Source organism: Armigeres subalbatus, chromosome 2 (genome assembly GCF_024139115.2).
Source record: "Armigeres subalbatus isolate Guangzhou_Male chromosome 2, GZ_Asu_2, whole genome shotgun sequence".
Classification (NCBI taxonomy): Eukaryota; Metazoa; Arthropoda; class Insecta; order Diptera; family Culicidae; genus Armigeres; species Armigeres subalbatus.
This window is the reverse complement of record NC_085140.1, coordinates 460,746,418-460,768,541: the sequence shown is the minus strand read 5'-3', so window position 1 is coordinate 460,768,541 and position 22,124 is coordinate 460,746,418. Positions and strand designations below refer to the sequence as shown.

General features: G+C 38.8%; 3 protein-coding genes across 8 annotated transcripts in view; all 3 read left to right on the top strand.

The window, feature by feature from the left end:
• LOC134213866 (embryonic polarity protein dorsal-like) overlaps nucleotides 1-22,124 on the top strand; it is a 110,039-nt gene that overhangs the window by 75,067 nt on the left and 12,848 nt on the right. For 4 of the 6 annotated variants that reach the window (XM_062693297.1, XM_062693291.1, XM_062693293.1 and 1 more), the window contains one exon: nucleotides 839-904. The exons of 1 other annotated variant lie outside the window; for it this stretch is intronic. In XM_062693297.1, coding sequence (XP_062549281.1) covers nucleotides 839-904 — 66 coding nt within the window. Of the gene's footprint in view, nucleotides 1-838; nucleotides 905-17,814; nucleotides 18,056-22,124 lie in introns of those variants that run through there. One more of the 6 variants, XM_062693294.1, reaches the window with a different exon arrangement.
• Nucleotides 8,563-11,478, top strand: LOC134213862 (uncharacterized). The gene is made up of 2 exons (XM_062693281.1): nucleotides 8,563-9,012; nucleotides 9,142-11,478. The coding sequence occupies exon 2, from the start codon at nucleotides 10,171-10,173 to the stop codon at nucleotides 11,461-11,463; it is 1,293 nt and encodes a 430-aa protein (XP_062549265.1). The 5' UTR covers nucleotides 8,563-9,012; nucleotides 9,142-10,170; the 3' UTR covers nucleotides 11,464-11,478.
• On the top strand, nucleotides 13,097-15,321 carry LOC134213861 (uncharacterized). Its single transcript, XM_062693280.1, has 2 exons — nucleotides 13,097-14,327; nucleotides 14,367-15,321. The coding sequence occupies exon 1, from the start codon at nucleotides 13,104-13,106 to the stop codon at nucleotides 14,088-14,090; it is 987 nt and encodes a 328-aa protein (XP_062549264.1). The 5' UTR covers nucleotides 13,097-13,103; the 3' UTR covers nucleotides 14,091-14,327; nucleotides 14,367-15,321.

Genomic DNA, 22,124 nt, shown 5'->3' with positions numbered 1-22,124 from the left:
TATTGCAAATAACTGGTTAAAAAGATTATAATATTTTAGACTCTTTGAAGATTTTTTGTGAATTTATAAAACGTATGACCCTATGAACACAACAGATTGAATCAAAGCAAATCAACAGCCAACATTTTTTAATACAATTCTTACAACTATGATGAAAATGTTCACACTAATTTCAAAAGTATTCTGTTTTGCTCAAAAATCTTGTTCACCTTGATGGACGACCGGCTCTAAAGTAGCATTAGTTCGTTCAATGATCTTAATTTAAACTCCCTTTTAAAAAATAAACATATGGTAATCAATCATATTTTGATTTGAAAAACAATCCTTCTTACCATCTTTCTAAGCAAAACAGGCTCCTATGCACAACGGGTGGAATCCACTACCCACATTCCATTCGTACTCATTCCACCCATCATCGGGTTGTGAACTTATGTTTGTATACATCACCTGTGTACCACTGCTGCCAGGCAGTGCCTACTATGCGTGATTGAAATATTTCACCCCCTTTCGTAGCCATGATGGTTCTTTTCATCACACCACCCCACTGAGTTATGCATTCCTGATTGCCTGGAACCAGCAGAGGTACTTAAATCCATCGGAACAGTCTGATAGCCATCGGGGAGGTAAACATTAGCAGTGAAATTATACGACCAGTGCCAGTTAGATAGACTCTCAAAATTCCTAGAATTCCTAGCATTCATTTGGGCAGGCGTGTGCCGGTGGGATCTGTTTTTCCGCTTTTTTATTACAACAACAGTCAGACGATGGATATTTTCCCACGCCTACACACTTGTGTGACTTACTCATCCCTTCAAAAAATTTACTCTTTTCTTTCCAGATGATCCCAATCTGCAGGATCTTCCCAATAACCTCATAGTAGCAGATGACATTTTGGATCTAATCAGTAAGTATCTACTGTCATAATTTAAATTTGCTGCAAATAAAAACACAGCAGGCGCTAAGCACTACTGACCGACTGCTCGTTGGGCAACTAACGGCTAGACGTTGGTGGTTACACTCGAATTGGGCATGAACTTGACAAATGGCTTTCGGCTAGACGGATTGGTGTCTGCTGGTTTTGATTTGGTGACTCGGCCTGTGCGCAGCAACGGGGAACAGATCTGCAGTTTAGTAGCGGCACACTAGTGGCAGAAACGGGGTTCAAGTTCAAGGCGAGGATCGAAATTCTCGTTCGGTACTCGAGGGCGACGAAGGTACTGACTGACCTTAATTTGATGTGTTTTTTTGTATGTTCGTCTAGACTCTGTTACGGTATAAAATGATAGACGTTACGGTCAATTATAAACGGCGCGGAATTCAAAATATATAGGAAAATTTATTTGTTGCTATAAGATTGGATAGACCGTGAATTTGCATTAATCATCATTAAACTGATTTGCTGATGAGCAATTTGGTTTTCGCCATGGGCATTCAACCATTCTTCAGTTATTGAGAGTTACAAATTTAATTCGACTAAACAAACCTGAAGGATATTCGACTGGAGTTTCACAGTGTTTGACACATAGGTTTGATTGTAGAATTGATGTATTTTTATTTTTCTCTGGATACTTTTTCACTTACTTGCGAAAATAAAACAAGTTTAAATAAATCATTTATCTGATCAAGGTAATGTTAAATGTTTCAAACCGTTTGGTACTGAAAGAAGTAACTAATTTTGCTTGTGTCGTATCAAAAGAAAACAGCTGAAACCGAATCAACCGTGTCCAAAGGCTGACTTATTTCTGAAACAATCTATTGCCCTATTGAAGCTTCGAACCCTTAGGTGTACCTCTGCTGCGATGTCCTGTCTGATTCCAATCCAGCGCATGTCCGCACTCCGCTCTTTCGTAAGTGTGGCCGACCAGTCTCCATTCACACTCGAATTGCTGTTGAAATCGGCATCTTTGATGGAGCTCAGCATTCAAGATCCACTCACAAAGCCACCAGGCCCGAATTGTAACGACTTCGGTTAACAAATGCGGCTTCTGCACAATACCAGCTGATGAACACCAAGTCTCACTGGCGTATAACAACACAGATTTCACTTTGTAGTTGGATATTTGACTTGGCATTTTCGATCCGTGCTCGATTTCAGTTAGTTCTGCCGTTCGACTTGGAAGTTCTTGACCTTCTCCACTGATTGCCTAGCTATCGTAAAGTTGAAGAGTTTGTTCTAGTTGACGTCCAATGATTTGGCCTTGTTTACGCTATAAAGGAACGTACGTGGAGCAACATCATCAGCCAAATCTAAGTCGTTCAGGTGCTCCATATTAATAGCCCACAGTTAGGTACAAGGTAAATCGCAAGTATCCATCATGATCTCGTCGATTACGATGTGAACTAGTACTGGAATAAGTCATGATCGTCATAAGACAGAGAGCAAAGCGCCTTTTTCTAATTCAGGCGACCAAATGAAAGAATCTTGGGTTCTTTGATCAACTTCGCATGAAAGGCAGTCATGAAAGGATGTTGTGTTTTATTTTAAAATTATAATTTCTAAATTATTTTAATTGATATATGCAAAGAACAGTGAGTAGTCGATAAATTATTCATATTCCTTTAATTCACCGGGTTGAAAGCACTTTCATGCCCTGTCACAGGACAAATATTGTTTGAGATTTTTGTAGCATGCCATTCATCCTTCGCGTTTCTATAGATATTGAAAGGGGCAGATATGTAAACATCGCGTTCCAGTACTGAGTGAACATTATAATACATCCATGCCTAATCCCAAATGGATCAAACAAAGCTCCATTATGCAGGACTCTGCACGTTAATCCGCAAAAATCTGAATTTCTTCAAAATAACAAATCAAGAACTTAATTTTAAACTAATAGTTTCATCACTCTCGACGACGTTGCAATCCTTGAGATCTAAAACTCGGTCGAACGGAACCCCAAGATGTAAACAAATATTCGTTCCGTTTACTGTTAGGTCCTCCAAACGACCAACTACCATGATGTGACATTGCCAAAGAATGAGACTTCTCGAATCAAAAACATACAAATAAATGGGAGGACATAACTTATTAATCGCCCCTTGGCAAACTTTGGCAAGAATGGAGATCTCCATTCTTGCCAAAGTTTGCCGCTATGGAGGCGTCTAACGCTTTGCTGAAGTGACTGTAGTAAGGCACTGATGTCGTCGACGGAGTTTTCTGTCAAAGCGATTTAGATTCGGAAATGACAGGATGTGGAAAACATAACTTCTTGATCAGCCCCTTGCAATTTGCTCTCAATTGCCCCAATTGTGCCCCTAGTGTGTCCCTACCTAGCCTAATTTTCTACCATAGATCCGTTGGAACGGCGTTTGTTGAAGGGTTGATCTTCACTAAAAAAAAACCGCGAGATACCAAAGTGTCCCAACTGTCGTCCTATGGCCGGTTGGCCATCTCGAATGGGAAGAATACAAGTTTTTGACACTGCGGTATAACCCATCTTCGGTACTGACGGTGACTACCCTACCCTTCACGTGGATGAATCTCCGTGACTCGTCTTCAAATTCAGTGGTTGAACGTTGTCCATAGTCTTAACAGTGAGATTGTTTCTGCTTCTCGACCTTCGCCTACGAATTTGTAGGCTTGATAAGCAATTCGTGCTGCATTGCTAAACCCACTGCCATCTGTTGAGTCTATTCGATTGCAGCTCGCTGAGATTTGGTTCAGACACTGAAACTGGCACAGGAATATCTACAGAAATTGTTTTCGAAAATTTCTTCAGGAGAAATGTTTGAAAATTGATTCAGAAATTTCTTCGTTTGTAACGGAGATTTCAAATAAATTTTCAGAAGAATTTTCCGAAAACTCTTATAGTTATTTCCAAATGATTCTTGAAAGAATTTCTGAATTAATTGCTGAAGTGAATTTTTCGATTTTTTTAAAGGAATATCCAAAGATTTGAGACTAGAGTCCGAAGAAATTCAAAAAATAATCGAAGGAATTCCTAGGTGATGTTGTAAAAAAAAATCCGAAGGGATTACTTAAGGAATAACTAGAACAAGTTTTTTGAGAAATTCGAAGGAATTTCTAAACCAATTTCCACAGTTTCCAATTTCCCATAAGAAATATCTGAAGGAATTAACATAAGGGAATTGCGGAAGGTTTCCCTGTAACAATTTCCGTAGGTATTGCTAAAGAAGCTCTCGAAGGAATTCTGACCAAGAATTTCTTTTTAATAACTTGTTAAGGATAGTTCGAAGAAGTTTTCAAGACGCAAGTATTCCTTAAGGATTTTTTAAAGGTTTTCCTAAAGGAATTTTTGAAGCAATATCCTGGTGCATTTCCAAAAGAATTTCTGGATCTATCTTCTAAGTAATTTCCTGAGCATTTGCCGAAAGAATCCCTGGAGAAAACTCCGAAGGAATTCTTGGAGGAATGTACAGAGAAATTCAAGAATTTCGGAAATTCCTTCAGGAGTTTCTTAGATTTTTTTTTAAGAAATTATGTCTGAAAGGAATTCCGGCAGAAATACGGGAGCCGAGGGAATGTAACACCTGGAAGAATTTTTGAATTTATGAAAATTTGCTAAAGATTTTCCTTGAAAAATAATCAGAGGGAATTTCCAAACGAATTTTTGGACAATGTTTTAAAGAAATTTTCGTAAAAATTCCTAAAGAAATTTCTGGAGGTATTTCTAGATTTATTTGCGGAGGATTTTCGAAGAAATTCCTTGAGGAATTTAGTAATGAATCACTGGAGGAATTTCCGATGTATTACTTAGAGAAATTGACGATGGAACTCCTCTAGAAATTTTTGAAAGTAATCCTAACAGAAATAGTTCCTGGAGGTATTTTTTACGAAAAAAAAATGTTTGGAGGACTTTCCGAACGAACTTTTGATTACATTTAAGAAATATCACCTGGATGAATACTGGATAAATTTTCGAAGCAACTCCTGAAGTGAATTCCTAAGGAATTCTTGAGAATATCTGAAGAAGTATGATGATCGACTGCAATCCCGATATTTTTTGGGTCATTCTCTTAAGTATGAATTCTCAATTGCAGATTCAAAACAGTGTTTTATTTTACTACTGTCCGGATTTTCAGATGAACTCCTGGATAAATTACTAGAAGAATTGAGAAATTCGTAAGCAAATACTTTTCGAAAGCCTATCCAGGTTGTTCTTTGGAAATTGCTTCGATAACTCATTCGGAAATTTCTCCTGAAATACATTTTGAAAATCTTTCAAGAATATTTCCTGAAAATCCTACAGATATTTTTTCGAGCACTCCTCCAGGAATAATTTATAAAATTTCCCCAGTATCACATCTGAATACTACTCTAGGAATTCTTTCATAAAAACACCAAAAAATCCTTATGTAAATAGCTTCAGAAAATTCTTCAGTAAAACAGTGTAATATGCTTTTCAAAATTCCTGCAGGGAAAATTCCGGATATCTTGTTGACAGCATTCTTCCGAAAAATGTCCCATTCTTCCGAAAAATTATTGAAGAATAAAATAGAAAATTCTAAGGGAATTTCCGGAGCAGTTGCTAACGAAAATTCAAAGAGATTTCCTGGAAGAATTTCTTAAGAAATTTCTAAATATTTCCCGAAGCAATTCTCAAAAGGAATTTTGAATGAAATTTCCGAGGGATTCCTGAAAGAATTTCTTAAGGGATTTTTGAAGGGATTCCCGAAAGAATGCTCAGAGGGAATTTCGAAGAAATTTAAAAAGGAATCTCTGAAGAACTAGAGGTTGCCTGAAAAATCCGAATGAATGGGCGAAGGAATTCCTATAAGAATTTTCGAAAGAATACCTGGAGATCTAAAATATTTCATGAGGGAAATTTCGAAGGAACTCCAAGAAACTCTTTACAGAGTTTCCGAAAGGATTTCCTAAGAAAGAATTCTGTCAGTTTCTTAACACATATTCCAAAGAAATTCCTAAAATAATTCGTAGAAAAAAATCTCCGAATGACTTTCGAAATTTTCTTATAATTCCAATCTTTGAGTTATCCAAGTTAAGCTTCCAACACCATTTCGACGGAGTCAAATCAAGCATCAGTCCAAGGCTGAATCTGCTTAAAACCATAACCAAACCACACCGATCGAACAACCGCAGAATCCGGCTCCAAGTAGCGAGAGCCGTGATCGATAGTCGGTTATTATACGGGTGTCGAACTGACCTGCAACGCCCACGAAAAAGCTGTTGAAATCCTGGGACCCATCTACAACAACTACGTCCGAGTCGTTTCGGGTCTTCTTCCCTCGACTCCTGCTGACGCGGCATGCGCCGGATTAGGAAGTCTTCCGTTCCGTCTGCTGTTGCGAGCCTCCATATGCCGCAAGGTGGCCGGAATTGCGGCAAAAACTGCTGGAGATGAAAAACCTTTCCGCCTATGCCTAGGGGACAGATTTCTACGGGCTGTTTCCGCAAGCATAATTAACGAACCGTTTTTGTACCTTTGATGAGGGGCCCAGATCCTAAGGTGTCAGGCCATTTGGCCGAATGCCGTTTGGCCGAACGCCATTTGGCCGAATGCCGTTTGGCCGAATAGTCAAAAAAATGACCTCAGTTTACGAGTGGTCCTTCTTCCTTCTTCATTCTTCCTCCTCCTTTCTTCCTCTTCCTTCTTTCATCTTTCTTCTTCCTTCGACCTTCGTTTTCTTCCTTCTTCTTTCTTCCTACTTTCTCCTTCCTTCTTTCTTCTTCCTTGTTCTTTTTTTTTCTTTATTTTTCTTCCTTCTTTCTTCTTCCTTGTTCTTTTTTCCTTCTTCGTTCTTCCTTCTTCCTTCTTCCTTATCCTTTATTCTTCTTTCTGCTTTCTTCCTTATCCCTTCTTCCTTATCCTTTCTTCTTCTTTCTGCCTTCTTCCTTCTTTTTTTACTTTTTTCCTTCTTTCTTCTTTCTTCTTCCTTCTCCATTCTTCCTTCTCCATTCTTTCTTTTTCATTCTTCCTTCTTCCTTCTTCCTTTATCCTTCTTCCTTCTTCCTTTTCCTTCTTCCTGCTTCCTTCTTCCTGCTTCCTTCTTCCTCCTTCCTTCTTCCTTTTTCCTTCTTCCTTCTTCCTTCTTCCTTCTTTCTTCTTCCTTCTTCCTTCTTCCTTCTTCCTTCTTCCTTCTTCCTTCTTCCTCCTTCCTTCTTCCTTTTTCCTTCTTCCTTCTTCCTTCTTCCTTCTTTCTTCTTCCTTCTTCCTTCTTCCTTCTTCCTTCTTCCTTCTTCCTTCCTTCAAACGAGCCTTTCGGCCAAACGACATTCGGCCAAATGACCCTAAACCGATCCGAACACCGTACTCGAGAACACCGCGGGCTAAACAGCAATACAGCGACTTGAGCATATGAATGTCGTCGAAAAAGGTTGTGTTACGTCGCAGAAAACCGAACATCACGTTGGCTTTGGCGATTGTTGCAGAGATGTGCTCGTTGAAACGGAGCTTGCTGTCGAGAATGACGCCAAGTTCTTTGATTGACGAGACCCGTTCAAGCATAACATCACGCAAACGATAGTTGATCGAAACAGCAGATAGACACCGCGTAAAAGTTAAAGCTTTACACTTAGTTATATTAATCCTCATCCCATTAATTTCACACCATTTCGATACATATTCGATGTCTGGTTGCAATGCACAGCAAAATGATTCGATAGATTTTCAAGTCGTCGGCGTATAAAATCTTGCTGTACCTCAGGATGTCACATAGGTCATTGATAAAGAGAATGAAAATGAGGGGACCTAGATGGCTACCTTGTGGTACTGAGGGAATATCAAAAGCATCAGATCTTGAGTCTTGTATTTTCACGAAAGCTCTGCGAGATGATAGATATGAAGTTAACTATCGAACAAACCTGGTAGGTAGTCCTAGATGACTCAATTTATCAATTGCAAGCTTATTAATATATTGCTTCATAATCCCTGAACAACTTTGTAGAAGATGGCAACTTCCTAAATCACATAGATCCCGAGATATCGAACGCAACTAGTAGTTTCATATACACTAGCGCCGCCAAGTGGAAGAATTCCAAACCAAATAATCAAATACAGTGGCTGGTTTCCTACCCGCCGCTGCCAGTATCCAGGCGCTAACGTATTTGTGAAAATAGCCAGCATGAGTTAACCACCTGCAATAAGTATGGCGAAGGACATCTAACGCGGGTTTTCTCAACAGTTTCTCAAAAGCTATTTGGTACCAGTTATGTAGGAAATATTTTTTAGATTAAGGTGCTTATTTTTGAGATATTAAACCTTAGATAATAGTTGCCTTTCGCCATACTGATTTCCGAACGTTAACTCTTAGTGTGCCGCTGCAAGCACGCTCAAAGTAGGCGATTCATTATTTTCTTGACTCATGGAATCATAGATGGATAAAGCACTAAAGATTCACTTCGCCAAGATTTTTAGAAATGTGATAGGAAACGTCGTGCCGTTTATTGAGAAAATCGACTATTTTCACCGGTGTTCCGTTGGTTCCGGATTTTCCGGAGGCCCAGCATTAGATTCATAGAATCTAAAAAATACCCTCAATGAATGTACCTATCCCCCTTAATATTTTGCCGAAAAAATCACGTTGATATTATTTTAATTGGTTTCAGCTTAATGGGTCGCACTGCCGTACTTTTTAAAACATGCTGTTAAAAATAAATTACATTAATGTTCAAATTATATCATTTTTCCTAGAGAAGATTTGTTCAATTCATCAGAGCCATGTGCTAGGATAAATAACAGATTAGGAATGTTTAGTTCAAAACCATAAAATGTTTCCTGTGGCATATGTTTACTCTGTCTCCCAGGAAGGGCCATATCAAGCAAGGAATGTTTTCCTAAGATTAGGTTTCTATGTTCAGCTTCAAAGTAATAAAACTCCATATGGCGTATGTTTTTCTACCTCCCTGGAAGAGCTATATCGGGCTGGGAATGTTTGTCTAACGCTTGCTCAGGGGAGGTAGGAAAAACGTTCCCACGATGCAGATGCAGTTTTATTACTTAGTACTTTTCCACTCGATTCGTTTTGCTTGCAAGTGTCGCATACTTGCGTTAAATTATACCCTTAAAAGAAAGCAGATGGCACCATTCATAAGTATTTGCTCGATAGGTGTCGCCATATTGAGAAATTGCATTAAATGTTGCATGCAATTTGAGGCACTTCTAATTAGAATAGCAGGTCCTTTAGCTAGGTGCCTTTAGAGGTCGGCACCTAAATTATAAGAGTGCCATCTGTATTAGAATTTCTTACAATAAGAATTTAGAATACCAATTAGAATTGGTTGAACGTGTAGGATAATTAATATGTATATGTTAAGAATTATTCCCAAATCATGTATAAATAGTACTAGCGGTTTGGGAAATAAAGGTAGTCATTATTATCCATCAAGTGAATCACTTTCTTTCTCTTCAAGAGAAAATTCCGTTGCTCACAGTTGCCTTTGAAGAACTTGATTTAATCTTCAGGAAGCATAGAACCAAATTGCTGGTGACTAGCCCTGGAATTCATTCAATCTTGTTCGGAAATTGCAACTTATCCGAAATCATCCGAAACACTTTTAATATTGGTGTCCTCCAGAGAGGATAAATTAACTCACACCTTCGCGGAACGGATCGAATCGGAATTTCGGAAATCTTTCCAAGGAGGAAAGGAGGATCGGAAAGTGAATTTACTAATTGGCGCCAACGACCAACGAGGAGGAAAGATAGGAAGCCTCAATAGGAATCAGCTCGGGATAATTGGAGCTGATTACACCACATCAAAGGATAGGAACAAATCGAGATTTGCCGCGTAAGTCGTAGCGTCGCATCAGGATCATCGATTAACGTTCCGCTTTAAAGGAATTGGCGCCTACGACCACAGAGGAAAGTGACTCACGGTTTCGCGGATTGTAATTCGGAAAATTCCAACGAGGAGTTTTATTGGATCAGTGACGTTGTGTTTAAATGGATCATCGAGTGACAAAATTATTCTTTCAATGAGGATGTTAGAATAAATTATATCGAAGGATTGGCCGCGTAAGTCGTAGCGTCGCAGAACGGGATCATCGATTGTCATCAAGTTGTCGTCGAACTGTCATCAACCGTTTACTCAGTAAAGGAAAACTGGGTAATTTATGAAATCTGATCGCCTTAGTAAGGCGGGAAAATGATTTCACACTGAATTAATTAGGACTCGGACAAACGGATCGGCCGTTACGAGCTAATTCAGTGAAGATTGATTGATGTATCGGAGAAATACAAATCAATAAAAATGTCGTCAATGAACTACATTATGAATCCACATGGACGTTGCCCACTGTGTACAAGTATGGATAAAAAAGATGACATGGTGTCATGCAACAGGTGCATGGCACAGTTCCATTTATGTTGTGTCGGTATTAGAGATAAACCGAACAAAGGATATCAATGGATATGCGCTAAGTGCAGCGAGATATCTGCATTGGAAAGTAAATTGGCGGAACTTAATGAAGTTCTGTCTCAACAATTATCAGGTGATGTCAAGTCAACGACATCACCGCAAGAAATATCATTCGAGGTAGAGAAGCTACGACTCGAATTGATGAATGTCGAAGGATCGACAGATTCTGATGTTATAGAAATATCAGAAAAGTTGGATAAGCTGGTCGTCAACTTAGGCTATTTGGATAAATATAGCTTCAATCCATTCCGATATTGTAATTCAACCCTACTCGGATGTTTGATTGAAAAGCTTCCAACGGATTTAAATCAAAAGTCTTGGAAGTTTGTTGCGCAATTTGCAAGAAATATTCGTCAACCATCTGTAGATATTGTTCCCACATTGGATGTGTTCAATGCATGGCTCAAGCCACATGCAGAGGAACTGAAGCGAATGAATGCTTTAAAGCAATATCTCAATCGAAGTTATGAAAATTTAATCGATTGGAATGGAGCAGAAGAGGCTCAATGCACTAATGAAATTAGTGATAATGGTAAAATGGATAATGGCAATTCCTGCGTAATTGAAGTTGATCAGAACGAGAGACCCTGTCGCCCTCCTGCCAGGTGCAGCATACCAGATCGGTATCGAGCGGAATATTTTGAATCAAGTAATCATGAGGATCCCGAGCTCAGTAGAGTTGAACCAGGGAAACGGTTTATCGATAGAGATAAGCTTGTTCCGGATCGGGAACAAGAAGTATCAAATGAGCTACCAGAAGAACAATCAATTACGGAATCTGAGGATTTAGCTGTTCTTTTCGAACAACTCCAAGAAGGTGAACAACAATTCAGAAATGACATCAAATGTACTGCACCCAAGAGGTCAAAGCAGAGTACAAAGAGAAAGATACTCATCAACAATTGTGAACATTTGATCAAAGAGGAGAAACAAGTAGATCCTGTCAAACCAGATTGTGCTATCCCGTCACAGCACAAGAAATATGACGCATATGCAGCGAATAATCTGCAAGAGTTTGGCAACAAGTTCAGCGAAAATGAAATATCTTCGACTGGAAGTAATACATTAGAAAGCATTAATATTGAAAAGCGAGGTAATAAATTAAGAACTATTAGGGAGGCCTGAAGTTCAAAAAAGTCCATTGTAAATGGAAGTGATGTATTCAAAATGAAACGAGCTAAGAATGCATTTATATGTCACGGCATAAATATAGCACAGAAAAACTTGTTGATACCTGGAGCACAAAATCATGGCGCAGAAACTTATGCTCCGAACTATGCTTTCAAATCAAAATATGCTTCTGATCATAATTATGAAATGATTGAACGCGATTTTATGATCAATGAAATTTCCATTACGCTGATTTCACGAGTTGTATTCGATAGAGGCAGAGCAGATATTATTGATTATTTGGTACAACAAAGAGAGACAACAAAATTAAAAGAACCACGGCAAATCATAAGCAGAACAGTTTACGGTTCACAACTAATAAAGAGTATGAAACGAAAAGCAGTAATGGAAACGAATCTACAGCAATTAGTGTGCCATTTGTGCTATTCCGAAACCAAGGATGGCAAGTCCAGTAAGTCCATATTGCATATATCGAAACAGGATAAACGAAAATCAGTAGATTTGAGTTTTCCAAACTGGGGCAAGAGACAACAAGTCAATGAAGACAAGGTCAAGGAAAAAAGGAAAAAATTACAACAAGAAATAGAGGCGTCGGAACTCAAATCAAGCAAAGTAAGACGAATATCATTCACGCCCTCTCTGATGCTGCAAATCCTGCTTTGTTCTTCTTACTTGGCGCTGCATTCGGACTAGGATCATCTGGACTAATAGCTTACGACTGTGCGGATCCAGGAGTCAACCTGACAAGTTATTCATTGTTAGAAGTTGCATCTTGCGTACCTCCATCCTCTAAACTAATAACCACCGAGGAAACCATTCAAGTGCTTCAACGGAATGCGAAATCTATTACCAAGGTCACGCAGTGTAAGGTGATAATACAGCGTTTCATACGACATTGTGGTATGCATTCCCATATATCGGATTATGAACATGGATATGCGTATATAGTAAAGGAGTTTACTACGGAGGAGTGCATTAGAGCGCATCAACTGGCGACCATTTCTCTCTCGGAACAAGCAGTTATTCAGGAGCTAAAATGAACAGCACTACACGAGGAGAAGTATTGATAGTCGGGAGCGTGCATGGAAGTAACTGCAATGGTGAGACGTACCGAACACCAGCATATACGTGGACAAAGGCTCTAGTGTACTATAGATACGAAATTACGCTAAACGATTATACAGCTAACATTGATATGGAGCTTGATCAGATCCTGCTTCGGAAAGGATTGGTTTGCACATACTCTACCGGAAAATGCTTGGACGCAGAAGAAGGCTACTTAACATGGGACGTAGATCTAAACAAGCGATGCGAAGATACAGAGTTTGAGGTGATTTATGAAGGAATTGTCAACAAGACAAAGGAAAATTCGACAAGCCAAATCACCGTTCCATAACCGTTTACAGTACAATCTCAGACTCTCACCTTTTTTCAATAAAAGCTAATGATGCTACGAGAATTTGTGGATACAACGGCTATACGACTGATCACCATCGTATCCTAATATTGGAAACCAATACTATAAGATCGCCGTTCACCAGGAAAGTAACCTCTTCAAAGAATTACGACATCTTCACATACTTCAATTCGAAAATTACGTTTGTGGAAAGCTACTTTGGACAAAAATTAATGATATGTACTATTCCATCATATCAGAAATTTGCAAGTTGGATAAATCCTTGATGGAAACCAAACTCACTCTTGCGAGACTCAACCCCACTGAGTTTGCTACAGCGATTACGAAGGAACAAGGATTTACGGCCGTAGTAGCTGGAGAAGTTTTGCATGTCTTAAAATGTAAACCAGTATATGTGCTACCACGATCAAGCAATAGGTGCTATCAGGAGATTCCAGCGAACTACAACAACGAATCAGTATTTATTGCGCCTGTTACTCGAGTACTTCAGAAAAGAGGAACAGAAATTGATTGTACGCCTTTGCTTCCCGCAAAGTTTATGTTTGGAGGAAGATGGTATACGACGGACGGAAAGTTCCGGGAAACAACCGCTCCGGAAAAGTTATCAACCGAAATTGTGACTAGTTGGACATACACCTCTTTACCAAACCTGATGAAATCTGGCGTTTACGATGAGGACAGTGTCAGAAAGATGAAGAACATGATTTATGAGCAAGGAGACCGACGTATCGCATCATCAGTTATACATCGGATTTTGACAAACCAGAACCCAAATCATCAAGGATTTCGATTCGAAGCCTTGATTGCGGAACACATGGTGGAAGGAATCGTTAGCCAATACTGGGAAAAGTTTTTAACCTGGTCCCACTGGTTTGGACATCTATCGTCGACGGTCTTAGGAGCATATCTTATATTGCGGATTCTGAAGTTCATCATCGACACGCTAATTCATGGACGGATACTTTACGATATATATGGATTTGGATGGCAGCTGATCGCTTCATTGTGGGATTCATTCACCAATTTTTTATCGCATCGTCATGCTACTAGAAGGCCGACAGCCCAGGATTTCGACGTAGAGCAACCCGCACTGGTATCACCAACAGCACCACTCAGTGCTCCTTTAGATCAGATAAGAGATGTCGAAGCAGAAACCCCTTTTAAACCGACATACCCTATTATAAACAATTTGAACAACCATTAAGGTGTAAATCTATAAATAAATTTACAGGGGCAAGAATGTTAAAAATAAATTACATTAATGTTCAAATTATATCATTTTTCCTAGAGAAGATTTGTTCAATTCATTAGAGCCATGTGCCAGGATAAATAACAGATTAGGAATGTTTAGTTCAAAACCATAAAATGTTTCCTGTGGCATATGTTTACTCTGTCTCCCAGGAAGGGCCATATCAAGCAAGGAATGTTTTCCTAAGATTAGGTTTCTATGTTCAGCTTCAAATAATCAGGCTAAGATTAGATTTCTATGTTAGCTTCAAAGTAATAAAACTCCATATGGCGTATGTTTTTCTACCTCCCTGGAAGAGCTATATCGGGCTGGGAATGTTTGTCTAACGCTTGCTCAGGGGAGGTAGGAAAAACGTTCCCACGATGCAGATGCAGTTTTATTACTTAGGGTCTGTCTCAATTGGATAATTAAACTGAAATTAAACTTAAAAGTGACATTTCAATAATTATCAAATAACCCTGCTCGCAGAGCAAGATTACTTTTGACAGATATCGAATCATTTTCCATCGATGTCCTATTGGAATTGCTGGGTAGCACCAGCCATTCTTATAACGGGGTGATTTTTTAATTTTCGAACTGTCACTTTTAAGTTTAATTCTCCAAATGAGACAGAGCCTTAGTACTTTCCACTCGATTCGTTTTGCTTGCAAGTGTCGCATACTTGCGTTAAATTATACTCTTAAAAGAAAGCAGATGGCACCATTCATAAGTATTTGCACGATAGGTGTCGCCATATTGAGAAATTGCATTAAATGTTGCATGCAATTTGAGGCACTTCTAATTAGAATAGCAGGTCCTTTAGCTAGGTGCCTTTAGAGGTCGGCACCTAAATTATAAGAGTGCCATCTGTATTAGAATTTCTTACAATAAGAATTTAGAATACCAATTAGAATTGGTTGAACGTGTAGGATAATTAATATGTATATGTTAAGGATTATTCCCAAATCATGTATAAATAGTACTAGCGGTTTGGGAAATAAAGGTAGTCATTATTATCCATCAAGTGAATCACTTTCTTTCTCTTCAAGAGAAAATTCCGTTGCTCACAGTTGCCTTTGAAGAACTTGATTTAATCTTCAGGAAGCATAGAACCAAATTGCTGGTGACTAGCCCTGGAATTCATTCAATCTTGTTCGGAAATTGCAACTTATCCGAAATCATCCGAAACACTTTTAATACATACGTTTTTGAGTTTTCGTGTTATGAAAGTTGAAGCGAGTTGCAGAAGGGTAAGAATGTCACCTACGTCGTTTCCCATGTTGGCTTTCTGTCCTCAATCCTAACAGAGGCTGATGAAAGTTGCTTGGAATTCGTGTCTCACAATGGAATCTGTGAATCAAGTCTCCAAACCAAGGAAGGTTTTGATTATTTAGTAATGTGGGTTGATTATTTAATGGTTTTTCATTAAAATTGCTAACAAAAACTTCAATAATGTAGTATCAGTCACTGTAACTAGCATTAGGACTCCGTTATAATAAATATATTTTTCGAAACATATTCAAATATTCCAGAAAATGCTATAGTATTTCTAATAGTAAGAAAACAATAAATTAGATTAGATTCTACAAATATTTAAAGAGTCATTGATATTGACATGAAAAGATGATCAAAATCAACTATACTTCTGTACCAGGGTTATTCCAAAAGGTTCTACAAAATCGAGTACACAAACAAAAGCGGAACAAAAACAAATATTCAAATTGACACCGGCCGGCCAGTTTGAACAATACGCGCAGATTTTGTCAATCATTTGCACACAATTGACTCGCCAAAACTCATTCAACCGAGCACGACGTGAGTGATGCAGAAAATAAGAAAACGAAAGCCTCGCGAACTTGCTTCATGGCACAACGGCAGGAAATGTTTATAAATAATGCTTAACGCATCGTTCTTGACTGAAGAAAATCACACGGGAAAAAACAAAATGAAAATGCGAAGACGTGCAAAATTTTCGTGAATTAACGACTTCACCCATAGAGGAGCAAGCTGGGCGCAAGAACTACGAAGAAGAAAAGCTGGCGACAATCGAAAAAACGTGAGTCGAGCATGATCGTGTGATACGAAAATAAAATTCACGGTTTTCGCGCCTGGACGCACTCAGGTGCAGCACCGACGACGACGATCGACTCACACAGCTAACGATTTATGGTTTGTGAGTTTGAGCCAGCCGAATCACGACATCACTTAATCCGTACCGCAGTGGTTGGGGTGGTGTTTTGAACATTTTCATTCACTTTCATCGACGCCTACTTAGTGGTGCGAGGGGTTCCTCCCTATCGACGGTTGAGGAAAAAAAAACAAAAAATAATGGCGCACGCCTGCTGCGATCATCGTCAAACCGGTGACGAGTGAGTAGAAAAAAGAAAAGTGTCGCCAAATTGCTGACTTTTTTTTCGCTCGTTTTGCCAATGACGTAATTGATTTGGGTTCGCTCTGGGACTCGGATAGTGAACTGGGGTAAACCACGCAGTGCGTGCGGAAAGCGTGGGAAGGAAAGCGGTATTGCACGAGCCAGCAGTAGTGGCACTTGGTCCATCATTAGGATTTTCCACGAATTCGGCCAAAACTGTAGAGCAGACCTTGAAGTAGGTATTGAGTCACTGATTATTTTCTGGTGTTGAAGCGTTTATCGCAACCCAACTGCGGGGTTAATTTCTCGTTGATCGGTCGAATGATTCACGAGAGGGTAGAACATTAGTGATGTTGGGCAAATGCTGTATTACGAAAACGGAGGATCAAGTAACATGCGCGTTATTCAACGTATCATCGTCATCATAGTCGCCGGAACAGTAATTAATGTTGTCTAGTCGTTTAGGGCTCTGGCTGGCACCGCTGGTTCGTGGGACAGATGAAGCACCAGCTGCTGCATGTTCAACTGTCTGTTTGTCAGATGACTAATGTCAAGCTTGTAGATCGCAAGGTGGAATATGTTTTTTTTTCGCACAACGAACAAGTGATTTTTCAGGTTCAATATTATTCGACCAAATTTTTTTGTTTTTTTTGCGTTATGTCTTAGAAACAGAAGCAAGTGTTCATTTTGACAGTTTAAGGCAAATTTTTAAAGAAATTTCTCACAATATTTTAAATGTTCCAAGATTTATTGGAAAAGTTATACTTCTAATAGATAAATTTGCAGCAGAACACGAAAAAAATGGTATTAATTTTAGTAGAACCAGAAGTCACCCGTCTATAAGACGATGTTGAATAGTTCGTCAACCTCTGGAAATAATAATAACAAGTGGAAAAACAAAATAGAAAAATGCATTTGCAGGAAAAGTTTCAATATTTCAATTTTCCTTTTTAACCTAATGAATAAAAACTTTTAGTCCCAAATGTTATCGTACTCAATGAAACGAATTGATAATTTAATCCTTTCTTAGTAATGAATTTTGTTTTTGTTATGTTACTACTTTGACACACATAATCAGCGTAGGCTACTTTGATTGACCATTGCGATTCATGGCATTCTTTTTCAAAAACTACATAATCGAACACCAACTGTACTTTTTACCAAAATTGCTTTTCATTTAACTCATACCTTTGTGTATGTGCGCAGATAGCACCATGCGGCTCGACTAACATCACTCGAGAATGAAACGAAGCTCCCAAGAGAGATAGGAAAATTGGCGAGCGCTCTCGCGCAAATTTCCCACACGAGGAAAAACCTATCCCAAGACTATCGGATCGCTCCTTTTACCCCGATCAGTTTGAAATTTCAAAGCCGCGCAACTAAATCGCTACTGATAGCGCTTGCCTAGCCAATCTTCTATCGCTTTGACAAATCAAAAAAGAAAAATCTGTCTTCGAACACTACTTTGCAATACCTGGTGGAAAGATCAACCTGCATCCCGTTGGAAGTGCTGAAAGGTCCACACGATCTGAATACGTCGCCAAGAGGAGGATCAACGTTCAAATTTATGGTACTTGTCACCATGGTTCCGTCATCAATCATGGCTTGCTTTTAAGTGCGTTTCGTTTATGGGTTGAATGTGATTTGAAGTGATAAAGAAATGTGAAGATCGATCAAGAAAAGGATTCCCAATTTTCGATGATTTCGAACAATTGAAATGAAAATTTCGAACCCAAATCAAAGTGAAAAAGATCCACCTCGCGGGGTGCAATCGGCTCCCGATGGTCATCTGCACCGTACGTGTACACCCGGGGCCAGCGCCAGAAGAGAGTTTGAAAATTTGTTTAAAAATAGAATTTCTCCATTTTTTGCTGAACCCATCGCAAGCATCATCGTCTGCTGCTGCCGCTACTGATGCTGTTGCTCTCGCATTCTCGTCGGTGCGTGTATCCGTTCCAACTCTTGCCTCTATGTGTGTTCAGTTGTGGATTTTCCTCAAGACGCGATCGGTTGGAAAATCGCGTCCGATATTTAAGAAGTTAAACTGCGGTGGAATTCGATACCAATAATCGATCTTTAACTATCGTACGATCGATTGCTCGCTGGTGGGACAGTGTCTGTGTGGAGAACGTTTTATGGACTGTGTGAGATGGGAAGAAAATGATCGGAATGGGTTTCGCTGCCTGAAGACGTCGAAGTATGACGCGAGACGCCTAGTGGTTCCATGTGGAAAACAAGTTGCGAAAATATGTGATCTATTTATAACCGTGCGTGTAGAGTTTCATAGCACGTCTTGTTCAGAATTTACATCACTGGATAATTCGCTTGTCCATGATCCGTGGCATGCAGCGATGATGATTGAAATATAGTATCGGGATAAAGGGGTTATCGAAGGCTACGAGCGCTGTGACCTTCGAATAACCTAGAAGTAAACAACGTAGATATAGTGGATCAGATTGACCCATTTAGTGTGGATGTGAGAAGCAATATGTTTACTATATTTAGTTCTATCTATAAGATGGAATAAAATCATGTAACAAAAAGTATTCGTTCAAAAATACTGAAGACACTTAAAGCTTCTTAAACTTGTTTTTGATTTCAACCTGATAAGCATCGTATCAGAATAATCTGACAGTCCGAATAGATATTTTTTTCCTGAATATACAGATTGAAAATTTAAAAACTATCAACTACATCATTAATTCCTTTACTTGCGCCATATTATTTACATTTTCGATTACATTTGAGGGGGTTAGAAGCAGAGGGGTGTAAGTAACATTTTGATCAAATTTGTGGTGATTACAGCAAAAAATGCTTTGGTCTTAGAGCTTTTGGCAATATATTGATATAGTTTGTAGGGGGAATGACGGCTTTGGCAGGTTTTGTTCTATTATTGGCAGGGGTTTTTTTAAGACTGACTAGGCTCAAATTTGGCCTAAACATTCTTTGCATGTCAAAGAATATTGAGGCCAAATTTCATAAAATTTGGTCGACAAAAACCCCCCTGCCAATAATAGAACAAAACCTGCCAAAGCCGTCTTTCCCCCTACGTCACTTGTAAAAAAATGTGAAAATTCACAGAAAATAAGTATTTTTTTGAACTTTCACACGATTTGTATGGAACGAAAAAATATTGAAATACTTCACACCCATTTTTCTCAAAACTGAGTTTTTGTCACTTGCACCCCTTTTCGTTTGACCTCCTCGTTTCATTACATTTGTCTGTATGAAAAAAAATTGCTCGTTATGTCGATAACATGATATGAGGCTTTATGCAACAGTTGGGCCGACTTCTGTAGAGGTGTTTCCCGAAGCTGGTTTTCAAGATGGATCAAAACTTCTTAATCTGGCGATCATCCGGCTAGTTCGATGAGTGGAAATGTTTGAAAAAATACGATTGTACTCTATGTATGCACATATTAAGCGACATACGTCCGCAATGGACATATGGTCGAACTAGTTTTTTGGCCGAAAAAGTCGTATGTCCTAAATGACTCTTGGCCGAATACACGCTAAAAATGAACTACTCAAAATTGAGTCGAATTCGACTCATTTTCATTAAAAACGGGACAACTCAAAATTTGAGTAAAAGATACTACTTCAATAAAATGATGATTTCGCGAAAGTTAAGCTTGGCCTTCCATCAATTTTTAATACGACAGATGCGAATCAAGTTTATCTATCTATCTAAGTGCATTTTACGACAGACTCCTAGTTTAAGTGCAATCATCATTTTATTGAAGTAGTATCTTTTACTCAAATTTTGAGTTGTCCCGTTTTTAATGAAAATGAGTCGGATTCGACTCAATTTTGAGTAGTTCATTTTTAGCGTGTATGTCGTTTGCCTGAAATGATTGTTAGGTCGAAAATAGCATTACTCTCCAAATGTCATTACTTACAAGTCATATGGCCGAACAGTTCATTTTGTCGGAAAGTCAATGAATAGAAATAGTTATTTAGCAGAAAGGGCTATTCGGACGAAACAGTTATTTGGCCGAACTAGTCATACGGCCGGAAATGTCGTTCGGTCGAATAGGTCACATGACTGGAAATGTCCGATGGCTGAGAAGATCATATGACCGAAGATGTCGTATGGCCGAAAAAGTCATTTGGCCGAATGGATCACTTCCACTTTTCACAGCGAGAAGTAAGAAACAAGGAATGAAAAACAAGGCAGAAAAACTCTTTTTAAATAGTTCAAATTGGTGACTTACAGCACACAATCATAGTCGTCAGTCGATTACGAACTTATACGAGTACAACTTGATGCGCACTAACAGTAGCAAGCGTCGACAATCGTTATCAGTGAGATATTTGTGTCCACATCGGCCATTATCTGATAAACAACAAACACGAGCTAATAAGCGTAAATGCTAGTGATGATAATATAAAAATTTATGAACTACTCAAATGATTCTTCACAATAAGAAGTGAGAAGGGAAGCGTTGAACAGCGATTTCGCCCAATTGACCTTATCGGCCAAATGACCTGTTCGATCGAACGACATTTTCGGTCATATGACCCGTTACGTCAAATGACAGTTTCGACCAAACGACATTTTCGACTAAATAACCTATTCGGTCAAATTACTTAGTCTGCCAGATGACTTTTTCGGCCAAATGTCCTATTCAGCCGAAAATCCTATTCGGATAAATGTCCTATTCGGTCATACGACATTTTCTGAAAATGTCATTTGGCCAATAAGGTCATAAAGCCGAATATGTCGTTTGGCCGAACAGTTCATTTGGTTGGAAAGTCATTTGGTCGAAATGGTAATTTGGCAGAAAGTGCCAATCAGCCTAAATGGTCCTTTGGTCGAATAGATTGTACCGCCGAGAATGTAGTTTGGTCGAATAGGTTATTTGGCCAAGCATGTCATATGGCTGAAGATGTCGTTCGGATGAGAAAGTCATTTGGCCGAAAATGCCATTTGGTCAAAATGGTTGTTTGGTAGAAAGGGTCATTTAGCCGAAAGTATCATTTGGCCGATTGGTCCACTTTTTCTTTCCTCAGTGAGAAATTTGAAGTAAACAAAATGATGAGTCAGAAGCAAGGACTGAAAAGTATTTTAAATACATTTAAATAGGTGCGCACTAATAGTAGCAAGAGTCGACTCGTGATATCAGCGCCTCGCATTTAGACTCAATTTGAAATACAGTGAACTCTTCCTAACTCGATGTTCTGTAACTCGATATTTTTTCTTTACTCGATGAAATTTAAAATCCCTTGAATTTATCATACTGCGTTTCCTCCGTAAGTCGATATCTCCCTTACTCGATATTTTCTAAGTCGAAGTAATTTTCCAATACATTTTCAAATCACTAACTCGATGTTGTCAGAAACAGTTACATGCGCGATATTGTTAGAAGTTAGAAGTGAAACGTGATAAACGAGAAGTGAGAAATAATAAGTTTGCTGTGAGAAATGAGAACTAAATGGTTAGAAGTGAGAAGTGAGAAATTCGAAGTGAGAAGTGAAAAGTATGAAATGAAAAGTGAGAAGTGCGAAGTAAGAAGTGAGAAATGAGTTTGGAAATTGGAATGAGAAGTGTGTAGTGAGAAGTGAAAAGTAATAAGTGAAATGTAAAATAGGTAAAAAAAAAGAGAAAAGCGATAAATGAGAAATGAGAAGTTAGAAGT